The sequence below is a fragment of the Dermacentor albipictus genome, chromosome 10 (genome assembly GCF_038994185.2).
Source record: "Dermacentor albipictus isolate Rhodes 1998 colony chromosome 10, USDA_Dalb.pri_finalv2, whole genome shotgun sequence".
NCBI lineage: Eukaryota > Metazoa > Arthropoda > Arachnida > Ixodida > Ixodidae > Dermacentor > Dermacentor albipictus.
The window spans coordinates 80,113,636-80,135,134 of record NC_091830.1 but is presented as its reverse complement, the minus strand read 5'-3'; the positions used below and the strand labels follow the sequence as shown (position 1 = coordinate 80,135,134).

General features: G+C 45.6%; 1 protein-coding gene across 2 annotated transcripts in view; it reads right to left on the bottom strand.

Annotated features, from left to right (window-relative positions):
* The window catches only part of LOC139050730 (trypsin iota-like), a 52,088-nt gene that overhangs the window by 6,700 nt on the left and 23,889 nt on the right, over positions 1-21,499 (bottom strand). For both annotated transcript variants that reach the window (XM_070527414.1, XM_070527413.1), the window contains 3 exons: positions 20,706-20,847; positions 15,317-15,431; positions 2,779-2,918 (listed from right to left, as the gene is read on the bottom strand). In XM_070527414.1, coding sequence (XP_070383515.1) covers positions 2,779-2,918; positions 15,317-15,431; positions 20,706-20,847 — 397 coding nt within the window. The remainder of the gene's footprint in view (positions 1-2,778; positions 2,919-15,316; positions 15,432-20,705; positions 20,848-21,499) is intronic.

Here is a 21,499-nt window from a genome sequence, read left to right as displayed (position 1 = left end):
GGAGCTTTAGCTTGGGTCCTCCTACTAAATACATATAAAAGGAGAATTCGTTTTTCTCGGCAACGACTGCACCAAATTTGACGAGGTTTAGTGCATTTAAAAGAGAAACTTAAACTCTTGTCAATGTTGGTTTACAATTTTTGATTTAGATCATTAATGTTTTATTTAAAGATAGGCAAAAGTCGAAAATTCTGAGGAAACAAAACTATGAAGTTTACAACTCTTTAACTCAGCAAGAAAAAATAATATCACAATTACTCTATCACAATTGAATTCGATATTGCATCTAAAGGGGACAGCATTTATACCTTACATATCAATATAAAAAAATCAGTAATATGGCAATAGAGCTTTTGCAGAAACCTTGTACACAATGTAACAAATTAACGTAAGAAGTAAATTGATTTATCGAATTTGTCCGCTCTGAATGATCTAACGAATGCCGTTTACAGAACCGGGGTAACTGTTTTTGTTGCAGAGCTAATTATTTATTAACTTAGTGCGTCTATTCTATTAGAAGCTTCGAATTTTCGAAAATATTTTTCACAAAATTCAGGCCATAAATAGGAGTTCTGCTTCCAACAGTCACTAGAATTTAACATTCTCACTCAAATGCAACACATTTCATTAAATACGGTCCAGGGTTTATCTGAGAAAAGTATTTTTTCGTTTTACATATATTTGGAGAAGCCGCGTCGGAAATGGACCCGAGCTAAAGCTTCCTCGGTTATTGCAGGGTTTGATGATGGACGCTGTCTTCCATTATTTTATTTTCCACCTTATCTAACCCATATCGCGGGTACATGGTTCCGAGGATTTGCCTCGTGTGCTATTATGTGTAACGTCTCTCTCGTGAAATAAACGAATACCAGCAAAAAAATGATTCCACGCACTGTGGGAATAGATGTAAGTGAAACATTTCGTGCTGGATGCATTGCTTGAGAATAATTAACGGTGGTGTAGATGGCTAAGGCTTAATTTCTTCTACGTTTAAGATAATATGAGAGTGGTGGGTTGATGTTAAACGTTACCTTGCGTGCACCAGAGTTGCTTGTCTGCGTAGTACACAAAACAGACAGGGAGAAGTGTTTGCTTGAGGCGTTGTTGTGCGCCATATTTTTTAACCTCGGAGAGGGTTGGGCTTTGTCATTTCCTCACATGGCACATCGCATTGTGGCAGAAGTATTAAATTGGAATTGGATTACGGGGCTGGTGCGTTCCAAAACCATACTCGGATTATGAGGCGAGCCGTAGGGGCAGACTCCGGATTAATTTTGTCACCATGATGTTCTTTAACGTGCCGCAAAATCTAAGTGCACGTGCGTTTTCTATTTCGCCCCCGTCGAAATGCGGCTGCCGCGATTGGGATCAAGTCTACGATCTCTAGCAATGCGATAGCCGCAAAGCTAACATGGCGGCCACAGAAGTGTTGATTTGACGGTCGACCATTTGCGTTGTGTCTCCTGTACCCTGCGGCGCGCTTTAATTAATGCGGCTCTGCTTCTGCACGCCCTGTGTAAGTTGCCCGCTTGAAATATTAGCATTGCGTTTACTTTTCAGAAATAGCAGGAACGTACTGTACTGTATCCTGAATTTAAGCTTATCCTGTTTCCCCACAACCGCTGTTGTATAGTCGTGGGGTTTCCTTGCCTACCACGTCACCTCCCCCTCTCCTATATTGGAAATGTCCCCCCCCCCCCTTTTCTCCCTGTTCTTCTTTTCCTCTCTACAGTTCTATCTGCGTCCCCTCTGGCCTCGCAAGTTAGTAGAAAGGGAAGCGGTGCAGTTTCTGCAATGCTTTCTTTTTTTTTGGGGGGGGGGGGGGGGGGTCACGCATAATTACAGCCGTTAAGCGGCAATTGTGGCGACGGCCCGGGAGCTCCAGAAGGCATTGTGCACATTCGACGCAGTGGGTTGAGAACGAGTTTCTAGCGTCGCCATTCCTCTCTAACTCGCCCCGGTCATGTATTTATTTATTTATTTATTTATTTATTTATTTATTGGTACCTCAAATACCCCATTTGGGGTTTTACATGAGGGGTGGGCATATTTACATAATATTTTCAATAAATGCCTTGAACGATGAATGACTGGAGTTGTGCACCGCTTCAGCAGGTAGATGATTCCAGTCTTTCGCTGTTTGAATGAAGAAAGAGTTAAGATGAGCGGAGGTGCGAGCTGGAGGGGGATAAACAGCCTTTGAATGGCCATGACGGGATGAAGTGCGATGCGCAGGCGTGATGTCGGTCTGATGAAGTAGTGAGTGATAAAATTTGTAAAAGAGGCACAGTCTTGCTGTTTTGCGGCGCTGCTCGAGGGTTGGAAGTTTCAGAGATGATTACACACATACACACACAGATATACACACGTTCTGAACCAACTCCCGACGCGGTGTGCGCGACAGCTGCTTACAGCTGCAGCAGCAGTGGGAATGTGAAAGGAAGAGGCAAAGAAAACTTCGTTTTAAAAAGCCTTGCGGCTTGGGTTACAGCAAAGGGATCACCACCGATAAGTGTTAGGGTTAACTTCGCTCGGAAAGCATACTTCATCATACTCGAGGACGTCATTTTCTAATGAAAGACCAACCAACGGGCAAATGACGCTACGCGAAGACCAGTTTGTGGCCTTCACAATCACTGTCGGCGATGAACGACACAAAGAGCGTCACCACTTTCAGATTTCTGCAATATTCTCCAGCAGTAGCCCTCGCAGCTTCCCGAGGCGCATCAGTAGTGCTAGCAGCAGTGAATAGATAAGAAATCGGCGTGTGCTACGCACCTCGCAGTAGTTCTTGTCGGCTCTCTTGGCGCACAGCATGACGTGCTCGTCGAAACCGAACCGCTTGTACAAGTTTCTGCACTCAGCGGCTGGAGACACCCTCACCACGGTGGTGTACATGGTGTGTTGAGGACGTGTCGCTGCATACAAACAAAAGCAGCGAGCAAAGTATGTTTTCGCCAACATTAAGATAAAATATAACCAGCTTATGGATGGAATAACTTTACTGAAAGGTCCTGTGAGCTACGGGGCGCAAGGCCCTACAGAGTGGGCTACAATAACCCAACGACAATTAGGATATGTCCACTACAGAAATCAGCCGCAAGATGACTTATTCTACGCTCCCCCCAAAAAAGTGTTATAACAACAGTACCGTCACAACACATAAAAATTGCGTAGGCTAATTTTCACAGGTAAAAGAAAGCGATTGTACCCGTTAACCATGAGGGAAGGCTCCGCGTCGAAAGGCCAAGATAAAACCAGCCAATGCATATAGACTTCCTCCTTGCGAGATCGCTGGTGCTGTAGCGAAGAAATGCACCCATCGTCCTAAAAAAATATTTTATTGTTCGAGCCAATATAGACGACATTCACGGTAGCATTGTATCGTGTTTGTATATGTAAATGGAAAAAAATGTAAAATAAGAAGGAAAGGGCAGGAAGCCTAACCATGGTCATCTCTGGTTCGCTTCTCTACAAATGGGAAAGGGACAAGAAACGATAACAAACGAGGAAAAAGAGGGACCACAGACAGTTTTCATGGCGAACCTTGGCCAATCCTCGCCCCTGTCTACATGTCATACGTTAAAGGACAAGCAACAAGAACTACGCAGATGAGTGGTCACTCATGTGTAGTCAAAAGCTCTCGCAGACCCATACTAGAGTTCCTTAGAGGAGGTTTCAGGATGTTTACTTCCAAGACGCCTCTGGCGCTTACGCGACAGAGGCAATATTATACAGGGTATGTCGTAGTTGGTGGAATGACACAGAGTGGCACAGAATGTGTGACATAGCTTCGTCGCATTCGGAAGACTGGTATGCGGCGATGTTGGCCATCGTGATAGAATATAAACACACATTAGCAAGTTCCAAACCCGACTACATGAGGCCCATTAGTGTTCTTTCACGACGCCAGAGTCCTGGTTGCCGGCAAAGTGGCAAACCAGGGTTCAGTGACGCACAAAGGATAGCGACAGCCTTAAGAAGAAAAAGAAAATGAATCCCGAAAATGGTTGGAGAAAATAATTGTCGCGTTTATTTGTAATGAAGAAACAAGCTAAATAAACGTAAGTACGCTACTGGATAACTTGCTGCCGGTGGGATGACTTGACACCTACAAATACACTAAAGACTATATAAAGATGGTTAGGCGTTGTAATTACACAACGAGAATGTCCACGGTTTGGCCCAGTATTGCGCTAAATTCGTGATTAGCCCATGCACTGGTATTGCACACCGGTCTTGTACGGGTTCGCTCTCCCTTCAGATAAACACATCAGTACCACTGCCTGAACCCACATCCAAGCAGCTTAAAGGAGGTTGCGGTGAAGACATTCATTTCCTCAGGAGCAGCATTTCATAAAAACTGCAATTTCATCACAACATGAACATCCAAGTACAATAGACACCTCGATTACAGGGAACTTGCGCCGGCCAGCTCCTGTGTCAATCTCCCGGGTCATGCAACGCAGTGACCAAACATCCTGAACATGCGTAGTCTCTCATTTAGCACCGCTACATGGATGCATACAGAAGAAGAATGTACGTCTGAATAAACAAAAAAAAAAATGCTTGCTGCTCCAGCGCCGGAAGAGAACGCAGTGTCGGGACAGTGCGTAGAAAATACTCACTACCAACTCTTCGCTACACAACAGTTGATAAACAGGTGTGGAACAACCCAGCTCTCGAACTGTAACGGGTGCCTACAGAACGACCATTTTGCGTAAAAATTGAACCCTTAGCACGTTGAACGCGGCCACTTAAGCAACTGGAGGAATGGTTGACAGAAAAATTCTAGGCCACACCGACGACTATGAAAAGCATATTCAGGCTGCCAGCCATGCTTGCTCTAGCTAGAGAAATCATTTCACTAAGATCTACAAGAAATGTATGTGCACCTGGCGCCATGATAAATACGTGGCTTAGTGGACATTAGCTGGAACAAAAATTTTGACCACGATTTCGCTGACTACGAAAGAGGTGCTAATGAAAATGCTAAGCATTAATTTTAGGCTACATCTAATTGCGAAATTCAAACCGATGAGTGGTGAAGTCATGGCTGCTGAGCAAAATCCTAGCACTAGTACCACTTTCGAGATATGCGAGCTCAAAGCCCAGGCATATTCAAGTGGATAGCCGGTTTTATTCTCACCCTTTCCATCAGCATTGTATTGATGGAAATAAATTATTATTATTATTATTATTATTATTATTATTATTATTATTATTATTATTATTATTATTATTATTATTATTACGAAATCTGTAATGAAATTCATTTGCGTTGCGGTTAACAATTTTCCAAAACCGCTTGTCTCTAGTTAGACACGAGTTCATTGGTACGTCAAGGCATATTTCAGAAGATTTTGGGGACGGATAACGTAACGAAGGTGCTACTCTTAAGATTTCAACTGAGCAGGCACGGCTTAACTACTCCTCGGCTTCAATTTTGCAATGACATGTATCATAATGGTATAAATAAAATACGTCACAGAGAAATTTCAGAAATTATCAAAATTATCGCCGAATCTGCTTTCCTGCTGTTACCGGCCTAGCGACGTAGTGTAACTGAAAAATGAAGACGGGTTCAGATACAAAATATTTAAAAATTAAGGTTTTCAGCAAGAAACGCCAGGAATGACATTACAGCATTACATAGCTGGTTATCATTGTGTATAGTTGCACACCTTCCATCAGCTGTGCACTAATACCAGACATTCAAGATCAGCGTGAAGACAGACGTAACTGGCGTTAGCTTTTTTAACATAAGAATGCTTTATGCCAAATCCCACCAAAAATTCATCCGGTGTACGTAAGTCACGGGAATTCTGAGTATGGCAGGTGGGTTAGCGTCGCTTGGGTCGCGCTCTTAAACAAGGAAGCGCGATTCATGGGTAGCCACCGCTAAGCTGATCCTTTACTTCATTTTTTTTTCTTTTATGCCTCTTGTTATGTGTCGTGTGCTGGTTGAGCGCAGTTGACACACGCTTCTCATTTTTTCGCGTTTCGTGAAGACATTATGTACGCGTTGTTGGCAACTTTTACGACATCTCCTTGTTTTTGCGCCTGCTCTGCATGGTCCTGCTTTCAGCGTGTCTTTTGGTGCATGCGCGCATTTTCCTGCAGCAGCGAAAAGTTTTCTTGCAATGCGTTTACAGTTGGCGATAGCACTTGTCCTGTCTCTCTCGCCTCGCATTGACCCGTCTTTCGCGCTTTACCGTGTTCAAACCACCTGTCTCTCATAAGCTCTCTTTTCGACGGAAGCCTGCTGCTCATTCTCTTCTGGGCGCCTCATTTCGTCGTAAAGCAGATTTCCATACGTGACTGCTATTGAAAGCTGCTGTCTGCTATACGTCACGGTCTGTTACGCTATGAGTCCGCTGGCTAAACACACTGCAGCTCGCCGAACACAACCGCGTTTGGCTTACGTTCAACGCGTCGTAAGCACCAAAGGCGGAAGTCGTGGCCTCTACGTTAACATCCAAAATGAAATGTGAACTGCGCGCCACGCTGCCATTCAGAAGGCGGAGCGTTGTCTGCGCGCCCCAAGGCGCCATAGCCTTCGCAGTGCAAGGCATTGAAGAACGAACGGGAGCACAGCCGAGGCCGTGTTTGATTGCGAATAGCTGCACTTCTGCTGAACGCATTGAAGTACTTCTTGCGTCAAAGTATTTCCGAAATGGCATATTTTCACTTGAAATGCCTTTCTCTACTTCGGTAAGAAGTGGTTCAGGGCACCAGTCAGTTTGAGGTTAGGGAGTTGGTCTTGCCGTTGTTGTGTGGCCCAGTTTAGGCGACTACAGAAAAGCGCAGGACGATTTCACATGCCACTGTATCGGCCAATAACCGGAAACGAAGGACGCAGGTGGGTTCCGCGAAGAGGGGACACGAGAGCGACTCACGCGTGGAAGGAATTTGGATTAGTGACTGCGGCGTAGAAGAGGCATCATATCTGCACCTTCACTTGGAAGAAAAGGATACCTGGTCCTAGCTGACGGGGAGCGTTCGGGGAGACGGGCGCGAAGATAAAAGTTTAGGGGGTGCTTGACGTCACCGCCACCGCTAATGCCCATGCGCTTCCAACATGTCCCGTCAACCGTCGCGGTCATGGAATTTCGGCGGCGCGACACTGCCCAGCCGGCTCAATTGAGTGTCAATGTTAGAATGCCTGTAAAAGCGGCGGTAGCTTTACCCGGCTACGACCGATGGATGCTTTTGTGTGCGATCACCATCTGGTCTCAATTGTGGCGTTTGGATTTCGAGCGAAGCGGCCCACAGCTGCAAGCGAGACAGTTTTCTCAATACTGGCAGGGCAGCCCACTGTCCGGCAGACATGCAATCAATAAGCCGTGGTTTCATGGAAACATTCTCGGCGGGGGGAGGGGGGGCAGCTATCGTTGTGGCCGCTTGCAAGAGAAAAGGGGAGGACATAAAAGACTGGTACTAACACTCTCTAGAGAATTTAAGGCCTTCTGGCTGCACGTTCTCCGCCTGAGCTATGTCACGCTAAAGAGGCCCACATAGAAGTTCCGTGCAGCGCGCTACGAGCGGTGCACCTGTGTTGAAAATGAGGCGCGGAAGACCGACTGGAGGACGACGGCGATAACAATTCGATTAGTTCCGAGAACCATACCGCTCCTTGGATAGCTTCGCGGTTAGATAAGTCCTGGCATGCTGCAACATGCTTCCTAGCGCCCTTTTTTCTAGACGTGAATCGTGCATGTAGTATCTGCGCGTGTGTGTCCTGCAAGCTTCATTGCCGCGGAATGTGGGTTACGTTCATGCCAAAATGTACCTAATAAGTGCTGCGTGCCCAATTGCTGGAGAAATTACAAATCGGGACCGAAAAATCATGTGTTCATGTTTACGCAAATGAATGACAGAATATTGGGTGCCAGTGCTAAGGCAAAGAAGAGAAAAACCGGAACTCTGCGGAATAAGGCAGCTGTTTCTTTGCAAATAGTTGCGCGATATGTTTCGTGTATTCATTGCTAAACTCATTTGAGGTGTTGTAAATATGTGAACTGCGGTACTGTATTTATTAATGCCTTGAAAGTGAAATTATTTTATTAAAGCCTAATCTAGACTGGAATAAATATACGTGTCCCTAACATGGAGGACACACCAGTGAAGTTTCATGAAATATTTGTTATGATGCAGTGATTTTGTTGAGGAAATTTAGTGGTCACATGAACGGCAAACTCTTTCACGCCGACGGTACATCAAGGCAAAGAAGCTACTCTGAAGGAGAGGGCAGATCATGACTTTTCAATATAAGACATGCTCTTTGTCATCATGTACCCGGAATGCGTTCTCATTCCTGAAGTTGAGCCATGTCATTTTTTTTTTATGAACGGGCTTTTTAATAAAGCAGCGCGAAAATAGTTTTGCATAAATAAAATAATCTTGGAACACCCTGTACGCTCTTCGGGCCATCTGTTCAACTATGCCTAAAAAAAAGTGCGCTCCGGTTACCGCTGCATGTAGGTGCGCGATCCCTTTATTCAACCCGTATCCCCAAGCGCTTCACCGGCCTCTTCTCCGTGACGTCACTCGCCGAGTGCTCAGGACTTCTCTTGTCTAGGGGGCTTTGGCGATACTCGGAGCCCAATGAAGGGGAGAGGGAGATGACACGTGTCTTTGAGCAATCCTATCCCCCGGCGTGTTGTAAAGTTCATTAAAACGTCTTTCTGGGCGAGCTGGTGCATACTTGAGATAAAAACTGTTACAGCGCAAACACATGCAACCACAAAGTATAAGGGACAGGACACAAGCGCTGACTGTCAACTAACTTTTATTAACGGAAGACGGATACCTTATATAAGGGGAAAGGCAGAAGTGACCGCTGCATTAATGAACGCTTGGGGGAACATGCCCGAAATTTAAGCAACTTAAAGGACAAGTACGCACATTTGGTCGCGCACGTAATTGGATGCACAGGATGCGAGGCTCGTTTGGGAGAGACGAAGATTTTCGGCAAGAGTGCCGACGCGACGGCGCGCGTCAGTTTGGAAGCGTTCCACATACACAAATATGGCAGCAAGTGCGTAAGCACCCCTTCTGTATCGCTTTCTGCGGCAGAGCTTCATTTTTTGGAAGCGACTGCTTACTGATTTCATTGTATCTTAGTATCCCTCGCCTTTTGCTAGGGTTTTTCTAGTTCTTTTGTTTTCTTGTTTTTCGCGCCTGATTGCGTTGACTGCTGGCACGTTCGTTCATCGATGCGCATTGTCATTTTGTATCATTGTATCACTCCCTTCCCCCTTCACTTCTGCTTTTCCCCTTATATAAGGTATCCGTCTTCCGTTAATAAAAGTTAGTTGGCAGTCAGCGCTTGTGTCCTGTCCCATATACTTTGTGGTTGCATGTGTTTGCGCTGTAACAGTTTTTATGTCAAGTGTTGTAAAGTATCCCACTGTTTCCACCAATGGCCGTGTGCGGCACGAAGTTGGTTGTGCTATTGGTTGCATGAAGTGAACTCGCAGGTGCGATTGGCTGGTTTGCGACTCCTTTGGGCAACGGTGGGTTTAAAAAGTCCTGTTTGGTTGTGTGGGGGAGAGCGGAGTTCGGACTTGGACTCTGACAGAAGCCTCGGCGTTTGAATACAGCGTCTCTTTACCGGACAACGGCTCTTCCTTCGCGCTGCCACCTTGCACTCAAACCGTCGAGGGGCGCCGACTTCGGACCTTAAACATCTTCCCTGCTTAACTAGGGGCCCTATAACGTAAAACTACTCCAATATGTTTTTATGCCAATCTCCCGACGTCAAATTTGCGTAACCGCCGACGCAAGCACCGGGCGGTCACCCGCAGGTTTGTCTGAACAGACTAATCAAACGCTCTCCTCGTTCATAGGAGGTCACTGTTGTTTGCTTGAAAAACGAATAACATAGCCTACACTGAGCGGCTTCTCTTATCTCATTGGCTGATAAGAGGCGAGGAACACGCTCAAGTGGAGAGGGATTCGATGGGGCCGAGCCACTGCACTGAAAATCGATAACCGGATGAAGAGGGTGGTGCTGGCGTCTGCGATTGGTCGGCTTTCCCTTACTTAGCTTGCGGTGGCTGGTCGAAAATCGCGGCGGCATGCAACGGAAGCTTAAGAATGACGCTAAAACGGATCCACAGCAAAAAGAAGTGTTGGCAGAATGAGGTCGTAAACGTGCCTAAAGTGCTCGAAGTCGTTACACAGCTACGCAATAAGTTTTATTATACGCAAATAAACCCATGCTCTCCGGCAGGTGCGAGTAGCCAGCGCCTGAGCTATCGGCGGCAACCATCTTTTATTCCTTTCGGAACGGGGCAGCCTGTGGCTATTCGGAAGAAAATTCACTTTTTTCGGCATATTATTGCATTTTTAATGCTTAGACGTCACTTTGACGCGGTGAGTTATCGCAGTTTTGTGACGTTGCGTGACAGGCAGGTAAAGTGGGTGCAGCCCGAAAACTTTTGACCAATAGCTGGGGGCTAATGGCGAAAAGGCGTCGAATCAGAAATAATTTTTTTTCTCGGTCAAATCATGCATAATCAATGTGTACACGCCATATCAGATGGGGAGGTATCGCGGTTTTCGTGACGTCGCGTGACAGACAGGTAAAGCGGGGGTGGTCCAAACAAGTTTTTGACCAATCGTGGAGGGCTGATAGCAGAAGTGGAATAGAAAAGTTTGGAATAGTTTTACGCTATAGCACCCTAGTATTGAAGCTACCGGAGGAAAAAGGGAAAGGAAATTAACCACACCTTTAAGGGAATTGTGCTCTGGAAGACGTATATTCGCTGCATTGAGGATATTTAGGTATAACTTGTTTTGTCGCGGAGCCATTTTCGCGTGCAAACGCAACTGGCCGGCTCTTCAAATCGCAGGTGCTTGTCTGAGGCCGCGAAGCACGCGAACGCGGAAAGTGCCTGGCGGTCACGGAAATCGCGCGCTGCGGATAGTACGAAGGAGCGCGCTAAGCGCGTTCAGCGCGCGGCATAGTACCCTTTGAAGGCCAAGGTATTGGCGGCGAGGAGTTACGGAGTCGCCATCTATCGGAAGCGCCTCGCTGGCGTAGTATGAGGGATCACGTGGCGCGCTCCTCATAGGTTTTGTTGTCAGCGCTCACTGAAAACACCACGCACGAGCTCTCCCTGACATTTCTGTAAGTACTTTAGAAACGAGAGAAGTTTCTTACAGTCTAAATAATAATCTTGGGCAAACTGAAAGCACACAACCGTTTACAGACGCTACCTCTTTACCGAATACGTACAGTGAACGCCACTGCGCGCGGTCGCCGCGATGGAGCCTCCCTAGCCGGCTTCTTGCGTGAAACGTAGGTAAACGCCGAGAGCAAACTATACGAAATATGTTCTTATAGTGTTTGTATAACTAAATGGACTGTAATAGAACGAAGCCTCAATGCAGCGATCGCGCAGATTCGCAGCGACCCACTGCGCGTCTGCATGCTTGTCCGCGCACTGTTTCGCTTTCTCCGCGCGCGCGTTTTCGCACCGTGCCATGAGCTTTAGGCCGCAGAATATGAGCATTTGGCAGTATACAAGCAACCATTGTTACGTGGGCGCTATCAGAGCTGTTCAAAAATAATTTCATTGTAGAGACTTCGACGCCTACGGGGACTGTGATGTGCCGTCGCGACGATCCAATCTTTTTTTCTTCTAAATTCTTTGACCTTTAAATACTATTTCGCGAGTTGCGTCGCACTGCATGTTTATCGGTGCTCTCAACGTGCAATTTCCCTCTGCTCCTTTTGTAATCCAGGGCCGGTATTTTGTAGCGATGCCTTTTCCGATTCTATGCTTTTTCAGACTTTTCGCGCTTGGCCGCTGGTCAGAGCGATGGTCTGCCCACATTATCAACGCGATCAGGCGGCCGTGTGTGGTGGATGATAAGAATAGCATAGAATAAGGCATAAGGCATCGCTACAAAATACCGGCCCAGTGCATTAATTCATAACACGAACATGACCATATGCCATGCTTTTTTTAAATGTGCTTCTAACCGCTGCCTTTCCACTCCACTGAACTTGCCAGTATCTATAGCATCGACATGTTCATCGACCAAACCGTCATGACATTAGTGGGGCAGCGGACTCGGGCGAGCGTCTCAGTGTGCGTTTTCCGAAGATTGCAGACCCGGCGCCGTAGCAGAAATCTTCCTCGCGTCTGTGCTTGCTGCATACCCGAGTTGTAGCCGATGACTGTTTGCCGGTTTTATGTTTCGCCAGCCAAGCTTCACGCAGCTTGTCCTGCGGCTACGTGGGAATAAGGCTCACACCGGGGTCCGTTGAGTACGTCCGGCATTGCGGCACAGAGCAGTAGCCTACCATGTTGCGCGCCTTGAAAGACAGCCACTACCTATTGTAGTGCTTTCAAGCGTTGTAAAGGAGACACTCGAAGCGGGAAAATTTCGCCACTAAATGAGGACCGCAGCGTTCGATGGAATTTAAACTCGTTTTCAGCTCGCTTCGGCGCGCCCGAAGCAGCCGACGCGGCCGCGATGTCCACTTGATCCCTCCTAGCACGTCACGCCGATGGTGGCGCCAGCTTTTCCAGTGGTGGAGCTCGAGGCCAATAGTCCGGCGTTCTCGGCGCGCCAGGCCGCGGCAGGCGAAGTCGGATACGCTGCGCTAGCGACGCCAGGGGTGCAAGAAATTTGCTTCCTCTAGAGTTCGGCGTGCGCGCGCAGCTCGAGGCTGGCGCCATCTGTGCGTCCGGGGGCGCAACTTCACCGACGCGGCGAACAGCTGTTACCATGGCGCATGCGCGTCTTGCATATACCCTCGCCGTTCGGGTAGCGCGCGCGCTTCTCGTTGTGCGTGCTGTTTGTGCGCCTAAAACGAAAACTTTTGCGGGATGGCGTTAACTTGTCCTAACAGCCAGAAAAAGAAACATAGGGTTTTACGTGCGAAAACCACTTCCTGATTATGAGGCACACCGTAGTGAAGGACTCCGGAAGTTTTGACCACCTGGGGTTCTTTAACGTGTACCTAAATCTAAGCACACGGGTGTTTTTCGCATTTCGCCCCCATCGAAATGCGGCCGCCGTGCCTGACAGCCAGAACATCGCACTCATATTGCTAGTACTTCGGCTGCGTCAAAAACGGAAGCGGACCATGTATGTACATGCGAAAGCTATTCGACAAGCGCCCTCAACTCGGCGACTACCACCAGCTAGTACAGGAGTTGCGAAATGCAGCTTACCTGTGGCGAGACCACACTGCTTTCGTATAGCTTCCCACGCGTTGTTCTTCCGCTCTGTGTCGCGGTAGTCCATGCGTTTCACATCGTATACACATGGAAGGTTGCAAATCGCTTCAAGCAGGCGTCCTCACTCGCGCTGTCATCCCACACGGATGTTGAAAAAACCACAGCCGCACTGTCAGTACGCGCACCGCAGACCGCCATTCTGCCTTCTCGCTGCCGCTGCAGCGCGCAGTGCATTTTGGTCTAGCGGCAGCCGCGCGGCGTTGTGCTCGCCAAGCGCGCCTGGGCACGGCGGCTACGCCGTGACGCCGGACTGTAGACTGCGCGCTTTCCACCGACGTCGCTTAACCGCGCCGCGCGTGGCCGCGCGCGCGCGTTACGCCGGACTATATCTTGCGCTTTACCTAGAGGAATGTGTCGTTAACGTTGAGCGAAGTGGAGGAGGAAGGTAGGCGGATGCGCGCTGGGTTGACTTCCTACGGCAGTTGCTACTGGTTTTCTGTGCACGTAGTGGACAAGGTCCATCTAAATGGGCCGCGAAGTTAGTGATGCTCGATTCGCGTCAGATGTGACGTCACGACACTTGTTACATTTATTGGCTACGACGATATAATATATAGAGAAGCATAAGTCACCTTACCAGCTTTCTAAAGAAAGCATCAAACTGAGCGAAATATCAAATGCTAAGTTTGCTTTTTGCTACACTATAGACTGGAACTTTGAAGTTGTAATTTTTGCAATTACTGGGAATTTGCGCTATCATAGAAACCACAGATAACATGCCATAGTTCGCTCTGCAGCAGTTCTGTAGGGAAAACCTGAAGCAAAACGAAAATTAAGTGACTCTGCTGCTGTCAACGTAGCCAGTGTGGACGTCACCCATACCTAACGCTGACGCAAGGATTACCACCAATTGTCTCTGTCTTCAATGTGCACAGGAAAATTCCCGCGTGTTTTGTGCGTCATTAATTTCTGCCTCTTCCTGGCGAAACTTGCGCATGTGCCAAGCCGACAAGTACATAGTAGTATGCGGCATATCGCCAAGGGGCCGGATAAAACGGAGTGCACCGAACCGGTTTGGGTACAGGTTCAGTTTTGCTAACACGTTCGCGAATCAGGATAAGTTCGTTTAAGCGAACCATAACTGACGCGAAACAAAATCAGAAGGTGTTGAACCCGTACCGAAACGGTCATCTTTCTTCTTTTCGACACCCTGATTTAAGTAAACTGTGCGTTTAAATTTTTGACTTGCTTATATTTGTAAATAGTACGAATGTTGAAGCGTTATGATACGGTACACATATAACCTGTACTGCTTTCATATCGCAGCAGGCGTAGAAAGCTAATTGATATCTGCCTTCTACGTATGTAATGAAGATGTACCACCCCTGCCAGGTCACACAACGAGCGCTGTGTCCATCGATTAAACAAGAAATTTATAGTGTAATAATGAAAACGAATAAAGTCCACTGTATTTTGTGCAAACTACGTCGATTTGCGTTCCACTCGTCGCAAGTGGCAGTAAAACCTCTTTGCTGTAAAAAAAAAAAGAAGAAGCGTTGTTCAGACAATACAAAGAACGAGTAATACTTATCAGTGTGATCTGCTTGGTAGCTGCTAATTATACGCGTACGCATTTTTTTTCGCCGCTGAAGAAATGCAACCACGCAAACACACAGAGCCTGTTTACTCTTAGATTTCAGCCCCATTAGACAGCATTGGCCGGGCGGAGTGAAAAATTTCGGAGCGAACAACTAAGAACACAAGCAATATAGTTGCTTAAGCAGAGAATAGCCTTAACGTTGCCCTCATAAATGTAAACCATAACTGCAAAAAAAATATAGTTATGTCATGGACTTCAGTTAGCTTGACACTCCGCACAGGGTCTTCACCAAAAAAAAAACATTTCTGTCGGCCCCATTCGCTGTGCCTTGCAAACGTTTAATATAAAATGAGAGAAAATGTAATTTTTAAAGCACTGTTCGTGCTTCTAGCCAATTGGTTGTCAGGGCAAGTTAACAAAATGATTTTCGCCGTGTATTGGTTATTCTATTCGAATTGGAGAATCTATGCATATTCGCTGTGACCAAGAGTTAGAAAGAGTTCCGTTTTCTTACTGTTGTCTTCTTGACCCCAGCCAGTGACGATAACGAAGAGGCCATCCGTGTCGAATCGCTCCACGGGAATGCAGACTGGCCTTGCATACATGCTTTGTATGAAGGGGCTGTCCACCTGTTAAGGTTTGAAAGTATGCTACAGCAGACTTCTTTTCGTCTGAGCCCCGCCCGTTGCCTTAAAGGTTCACCAAATACTCTTGAAGGGACACTAAGCAGAAAAATAATTTACCCTATAATAATAACTTCAAATTACCAAACGCACCTACGTTACCAGGAGAAGGCGCTTGGTAATCTAGGAAAGACTCAACAGGGAAAAATGTCTGGCGACACAACGTGGAAGTTTTCCCATGAGCATGCCTTGACGTTACGAATTCTGATGGCCCAATTAATTCTTTGTGTTTAAAAATAGACTACATTGTGTTCTAGAGTAGTCAAAGCCTGAACAATGAATGTTTCTGGAACTGTTATTAACCCCCCGCCCCCTCATCACTGACGTGACACAATTAAAAAAAAATATTTGAAATGTGCAGCGTCTGATGCACAGGGGTTGGGCGCGAACCGAAAAAACGAGACCTGGACGTTTATTTCCTCTTGTTGTATTGAACTTACTATCGCCCTGTTACTGAAAATATAATTTTTCAGAGAATACTTTGTTGTTCTCAATTGAGTTATTTTGTCTACATAAAGTGGCCTTAACGAGCAAGCTTTAAGTGTGGGCGAGCTGCGATTTTCACAGTAATATGCATGCAAACGGCAGCAATGATTTTACTACACAACGGCGGGACTAGATTAAAGAAATGCGTTGCATTTGAAAGGAAGAAGTTACTCCATTCAGTTTAGGAATCGGAGTTAAGAATTAGGCGTAGATTTCTTGTTATTGTCGAGAAACGGTAAGTAAAAAAAGATGAAGCTCGGAGTTCACAAGTCAGTGACTAGGCGCCAAAAGCAGATACGATAGTCCTGCAAAATAGAAACCGTTAGAGCAACACAAGCAGACGAATGTCTTACATAAATTTATGGCTTTCTTTAAATTGTTGAGATATGTGCTGGTGGTTAAATAGGAGAGGTTAAAGGTTTAAATGCGTATGTTATTGAGTGGCTTGGCTCGGTATAAAAATATGAGTGCGCCGCTCCTGTTCCAATAGTTTTCGTATGAATTGACACTGCATGGAGCTTCGAGGTGGATGACAGGCGGCGACATGGTACATGACCAACATAAACGTCACGCAATCGCCAATGCCATAATTTGGTTCTTTCACAAGCGCTGAAAATTAAAGAAATCACCGCCCAAGCACTCTGTACAGATGGTTAATCAGCGAAGCTGAAACGTGCGACCCCGGTATTTATCAGCGGGATAATATCGGCTGTTCATTAACTGACATCTTGGTAGGCTGCCGGATCCTCGGTACGCAGTTGCTGCTTGCGCTCGGCTGCACGAGCCTGTTCACATGCCCGGGTCACAGCAACGGTACGGAGTAGAGGAACTCGTTCCCGGTTAAGCTCGCGGCGTTGCTGGTCGAAAGCTGCCTGCTCCTCAGGAGTACGTATGGCGCTTGGCCTATCCATTTCGCAGCCGGAGAGAAACTGCTGCGCGCGCGCTCGGCTGCGATGGAGAACAACGAAGTCACTACTGGCGCAGCCAATCGCGCGTCCTTTTTTTATTTTTGCGCACGCGCATGGAGTTGCACCGGTGTTTCCGACGTACAGGCGATGGATGGGTGACCGACGCAGCTAGCCATACACAGCTTCGCCGTAAATAAAAGTTTCTAGTCACAAACTATTAGGATATATCTGAACGGCGTATAGTGCAGCAATATTATCCGCTTCAAACGTATAATTAGGTGCAGTTTATGGATTGGTGATACCAATAATCACTGTTCAGCTCCAAAGTTGTAAAATCAGTTGCTAGTGAGCTTTCTCAATTTTACAATTACGAAGAATGTTTCAGCAATCGAAGGACTAAATAAAGCTCGTGCTTACTATAGTCAGTAGACTGACTATCTTTTTAAATGCGAAATAAGATAATGATAATTGGTGCAGTACTTGTGAAGAAAAACAATTTCTCTGTTTCCATATATTAAGATAGGAGTTCGCAAAGAAAGCTTCTTAAAAGGAAGCTTTAGCTCATGGGAGCTCCTATACCGGCTGTTCAAATAATGTTAAAACGTAGAAATTCTTTTCTGGGATAACTCCTTGGCCGATATTATCGAAAAATGTTGCAGTTCAGAGAAAAAGTTATATGCTAGAAACTGTCCAAGTGGAATTTCCATTTAAGGCTTGAATATATATACGCAGGTTGCCGAAAATTGCTTTGTAATGAAATAGAAGCACATTGTTTACAAGTCCATAACTCTGCACCAAGAACAGATATCACAGTTTTGCAAACTGCATCAATTGGAACATGTAAAGCAGACAAATTCGATATCTTAGTTTACATGCTATATGAACTGGTTACAAGGTTTACGACAGGGTGTAAAAAAAGAACATACTGGTACGGTTCGAGTTCGGCTCTAACGCATACTGCTCTCGTTCCGTTTCAGTTCCGGTTCTGATAAATAACATTTTGAAACTGCTCCTGAGCCTATTCATAACACTGCACCGGTTCGAGAACCGGGTCCGCAGAGTAAACTGACCTTGTCACACGATGGCGACACACTACACGGTGTTATTGACTTGTCCGCATGGCACATGCGGAGGTATCATCAAAAGTGTAAGGGATGGGCCGCTTTGTTCAATGCCACTGTAGGAATTCATAGAGGGGCGAAAGTAGGATAATTTTCTAAAACCGTACAAATATTTCACAAAAACGGCCATCCAATATCGATTCCGATACCGAATACTCGAAATTTCTAAACCAAAGGGAAACAAATAGTTGAGCGAGGCCTGTGGGGCGACAAAAGGCTTGTTTACAATATTTGATACAATTGCACTAGATCTGATATTATACGATCACATCTCATGCACAATGGCAAATAAACTAATGAAAAAGAGAAAGGGAACATCCCAGATGAATTCAGTAGAGTGTACTGCTAGTTGAAAGACCTAAATGCAATACTTCAGCACCGCGCGACGTATTGAAGGAATCTAAACATTTAGAGATGTGTGAAGATTTAATTGGTTTGTAAAATAGAGACAACGAATCTATAGGTTGCCTCAAAAGAGACATGTTTACTCAACGACGAGTAAATGCGGTGCATGAGTGACCTACTCATTGTGTTTGCTCAGGAGCTCGAACATCTGCGCAACAACTGCAGTCCCGCTAAACCACAGTCATTCAGACCAGTGTCCATTTGCACCAGTGTTTTTCCTGTAGAGACTGTGAGAACTGTTGTTGTGTTTATAGTATTCAAAACAAACTAATATATTTACCTTTGAGAACGCATTGCTGATCCAAGCTCTGATATACCGACAACGCGAAAGCCAAATGTGCGGTTCATTGCTGGATCCTATCTTTTCTTTTGTTTATGCACTCTTTCTACGTTGGTCTTTGTTGGAGAGAGTGGCCACATTCATATGATGTGAACTACTACTGCTACTGCTACTACTACTACTACTACTACTACTACTACTACTACTACTACTACTACTACTACTACTACTACTACTACTACTACTATACTACTACTAAAGTAAAGTCGTATCGGAAATTACTGTCCGAAAAGCGGATAGATGAGGTTAATGAGGATAAGAATATCTGTGCCATGGAGCTAGTCATCAATAATGCAGCCAATTCGAAGTGTTGAGGGTATTCCTGTTTCGTGAAAAAATTCTGACATTGCCTGTAATGTTTCGTAGTATACGTTGAGAAGGGCTAAAGACAGAAAATATGAACGTGCTCATATGGCTTTCAAACACCATTTAAATTGTAGCAATGCTTGTTCTTTCTGATCTAAACACTATAGGAAGTTTCCACAAACGGGGTCTTCTAAGTACAGGTATTAGGCATCGTCCGGCTGTCTTAGGCAAGGTAATAACGCAAGACGAAAACGGATCAGTAGACGGTTTCGTGCTTACTATAGTCAGTAGACTGACTATCTTTTTAAATGCGAAATAAGATAATGATAATTGGTGCAGTACTTGTGAAGAAAAACGATTTCTCTGTTTCCATATATTAAGATAGGAGTTCGCAAAGAAAGCTTCTTAAGAGGAAGCTTTAGCTCATAGGAGCTCCTATACCGGCTGTTCAAATAATGTTAAAACGTAGAAATTCTTTTCTGGGATAACTCCTTGGCCGATATTATTGAAATATGTTGCAGTTCAGAGAAAAGGTTATGTTCTAGAAACTGTCCAAGTGGAATTTCCATTTAAGGCTTGAATATATTGACGCAGGTTGCCGAAATTGCATCATCACCATAATCCATGAGTGCATGAACAAGTGCGAAAGGCACCTGTGCACCACTAATCATAAAACTCGTTTCACTGAGTACAGGCGCAATGTCATCTATCAAATACCGATCAGCTGTGGGAAATATTATATAGGTTAAACGGGACAGTGCTTCAATGAAAGAGCTCGTCAGGACAGCACTAACCTAAAGAATGACAATGGGAGTCATTTAGCTGGACAGTGTAACAAGTGTCAATGCACCCCTGTATTTGAAAAGACAAAATTCGTAGGGAAAGGAAAGAGTAAGAAGGAAAGGGAAATAGTAGAGGCCTTTCATATAAGCAAGGAAGGCGATAAATGCGTAAGCACTCCCTCTCTTGCCTTGTCGTGAAAAGAAATCACATCTTTGGAAGAAAAATTACAATGTTGATTTGCAGATGTTTTTGCGACTGATGTGCGCATGCCTATGCTGAAGAAGGTTTAATGTCCGGTGAATTTCAAATAAACTTCCAGTTGGCAGTCACTGCTTGTCTGTGGTATTTGTTTCCTTGTGTCCTCGTCTTTATCGCGCTGTTTCACCTCAGTTCTACGAAAACGGCTTCGGGAAATAGATGGTGTCGCACGCTCCTCTCTTGTGTCCGAGAGGACGGTTTCGATTCCCAGCTCCTAATAGATGAACGTGGCGTAGTTATTTTTCTGATAGATCGAAATATTCTTTGCCAAACCACATGGTTACGCGTAAATTATTTTTAAATATGGTTCGAAGTGAAATATTTTCAGGGGTGCAACTTTTTTATACAGAACATCACCATAACTCATGTTAAAGAGCACATTGAGGAGAGTTAATAATCAACTTGTTTAGTGCTGCAGTTGACTGCTTCGGTCGTCTGTGGCACGCAAATGCAAAGTCCGTTGCGAATTACCATGTCAAGTGTATTATTTTAAAATCTTCAAAAATAAATCCATCATTTATGGAAAAGAACTCCGTAAAATTATCCACGCAGCAGTTCATGTCAAGACTGGTTTAAAGTAGTGAAAATACAAGCAGCACGGGCTTTTACATACCCTGAGCAAGGCAATATCATGATTGAGTGTAGCCTCGGAAAAAGCAGGATGGATGAAATAGCTGCTTCCTCTGACACGGTAGCCATGAAATTTCTCAGAGCTAGCGTAGAACACTGTGACCGACCTTGGCCCAGCCCGCTCCCTGCAATAAGAAAGAAACATTCATCACATCTGCTATTTGTACAAATGTAACACTATAACGAAATATATGCAAAAGGTAACCCAGATATGTAAATTAGTGTTCCTCTCCGGGCAGTCTCGCTTGGAGACAGAATAGTGGTCCCTTCAGAAAAACCCATAAAGCGCAGATACATGGACATACTCGCATACCATAGGCTGTGGGGAAGTATCTACACCGCGCCACAGCCGAAGTTGCCTAAAGAGGACGCGATAACGTACAAACAACCGCAAACCAACTGTTTTCCTCACTAAACAAAACACCATCTCATTTGCCTCCAACTTAACGAATATGACAGCAAATTCTGCCACACCCGCAGTCCTATCCAAACATCCGGTACCACATGGTACGCGAATGCGACCCCTACATCTCCCCTACTACCCACAACACAATGAAGCACTGGGAGACCCTGCTTATTAGCCGCAACCCTGGTGACCAGCGTCAGCTAGTGAACAGGGCAAGGCAGAGGTCACATGTCTTCCTGGATTGAGAAGAACACCCGAAGGGAAAGCCACCGATTAACTTCATCTGCTCTCAACAGAGTTCAGTCATGATCATCACTGTTCCTGCTAAACGGTGGCCTCCTTCGCGCTCCCGAGTGGCAGATACACATGGC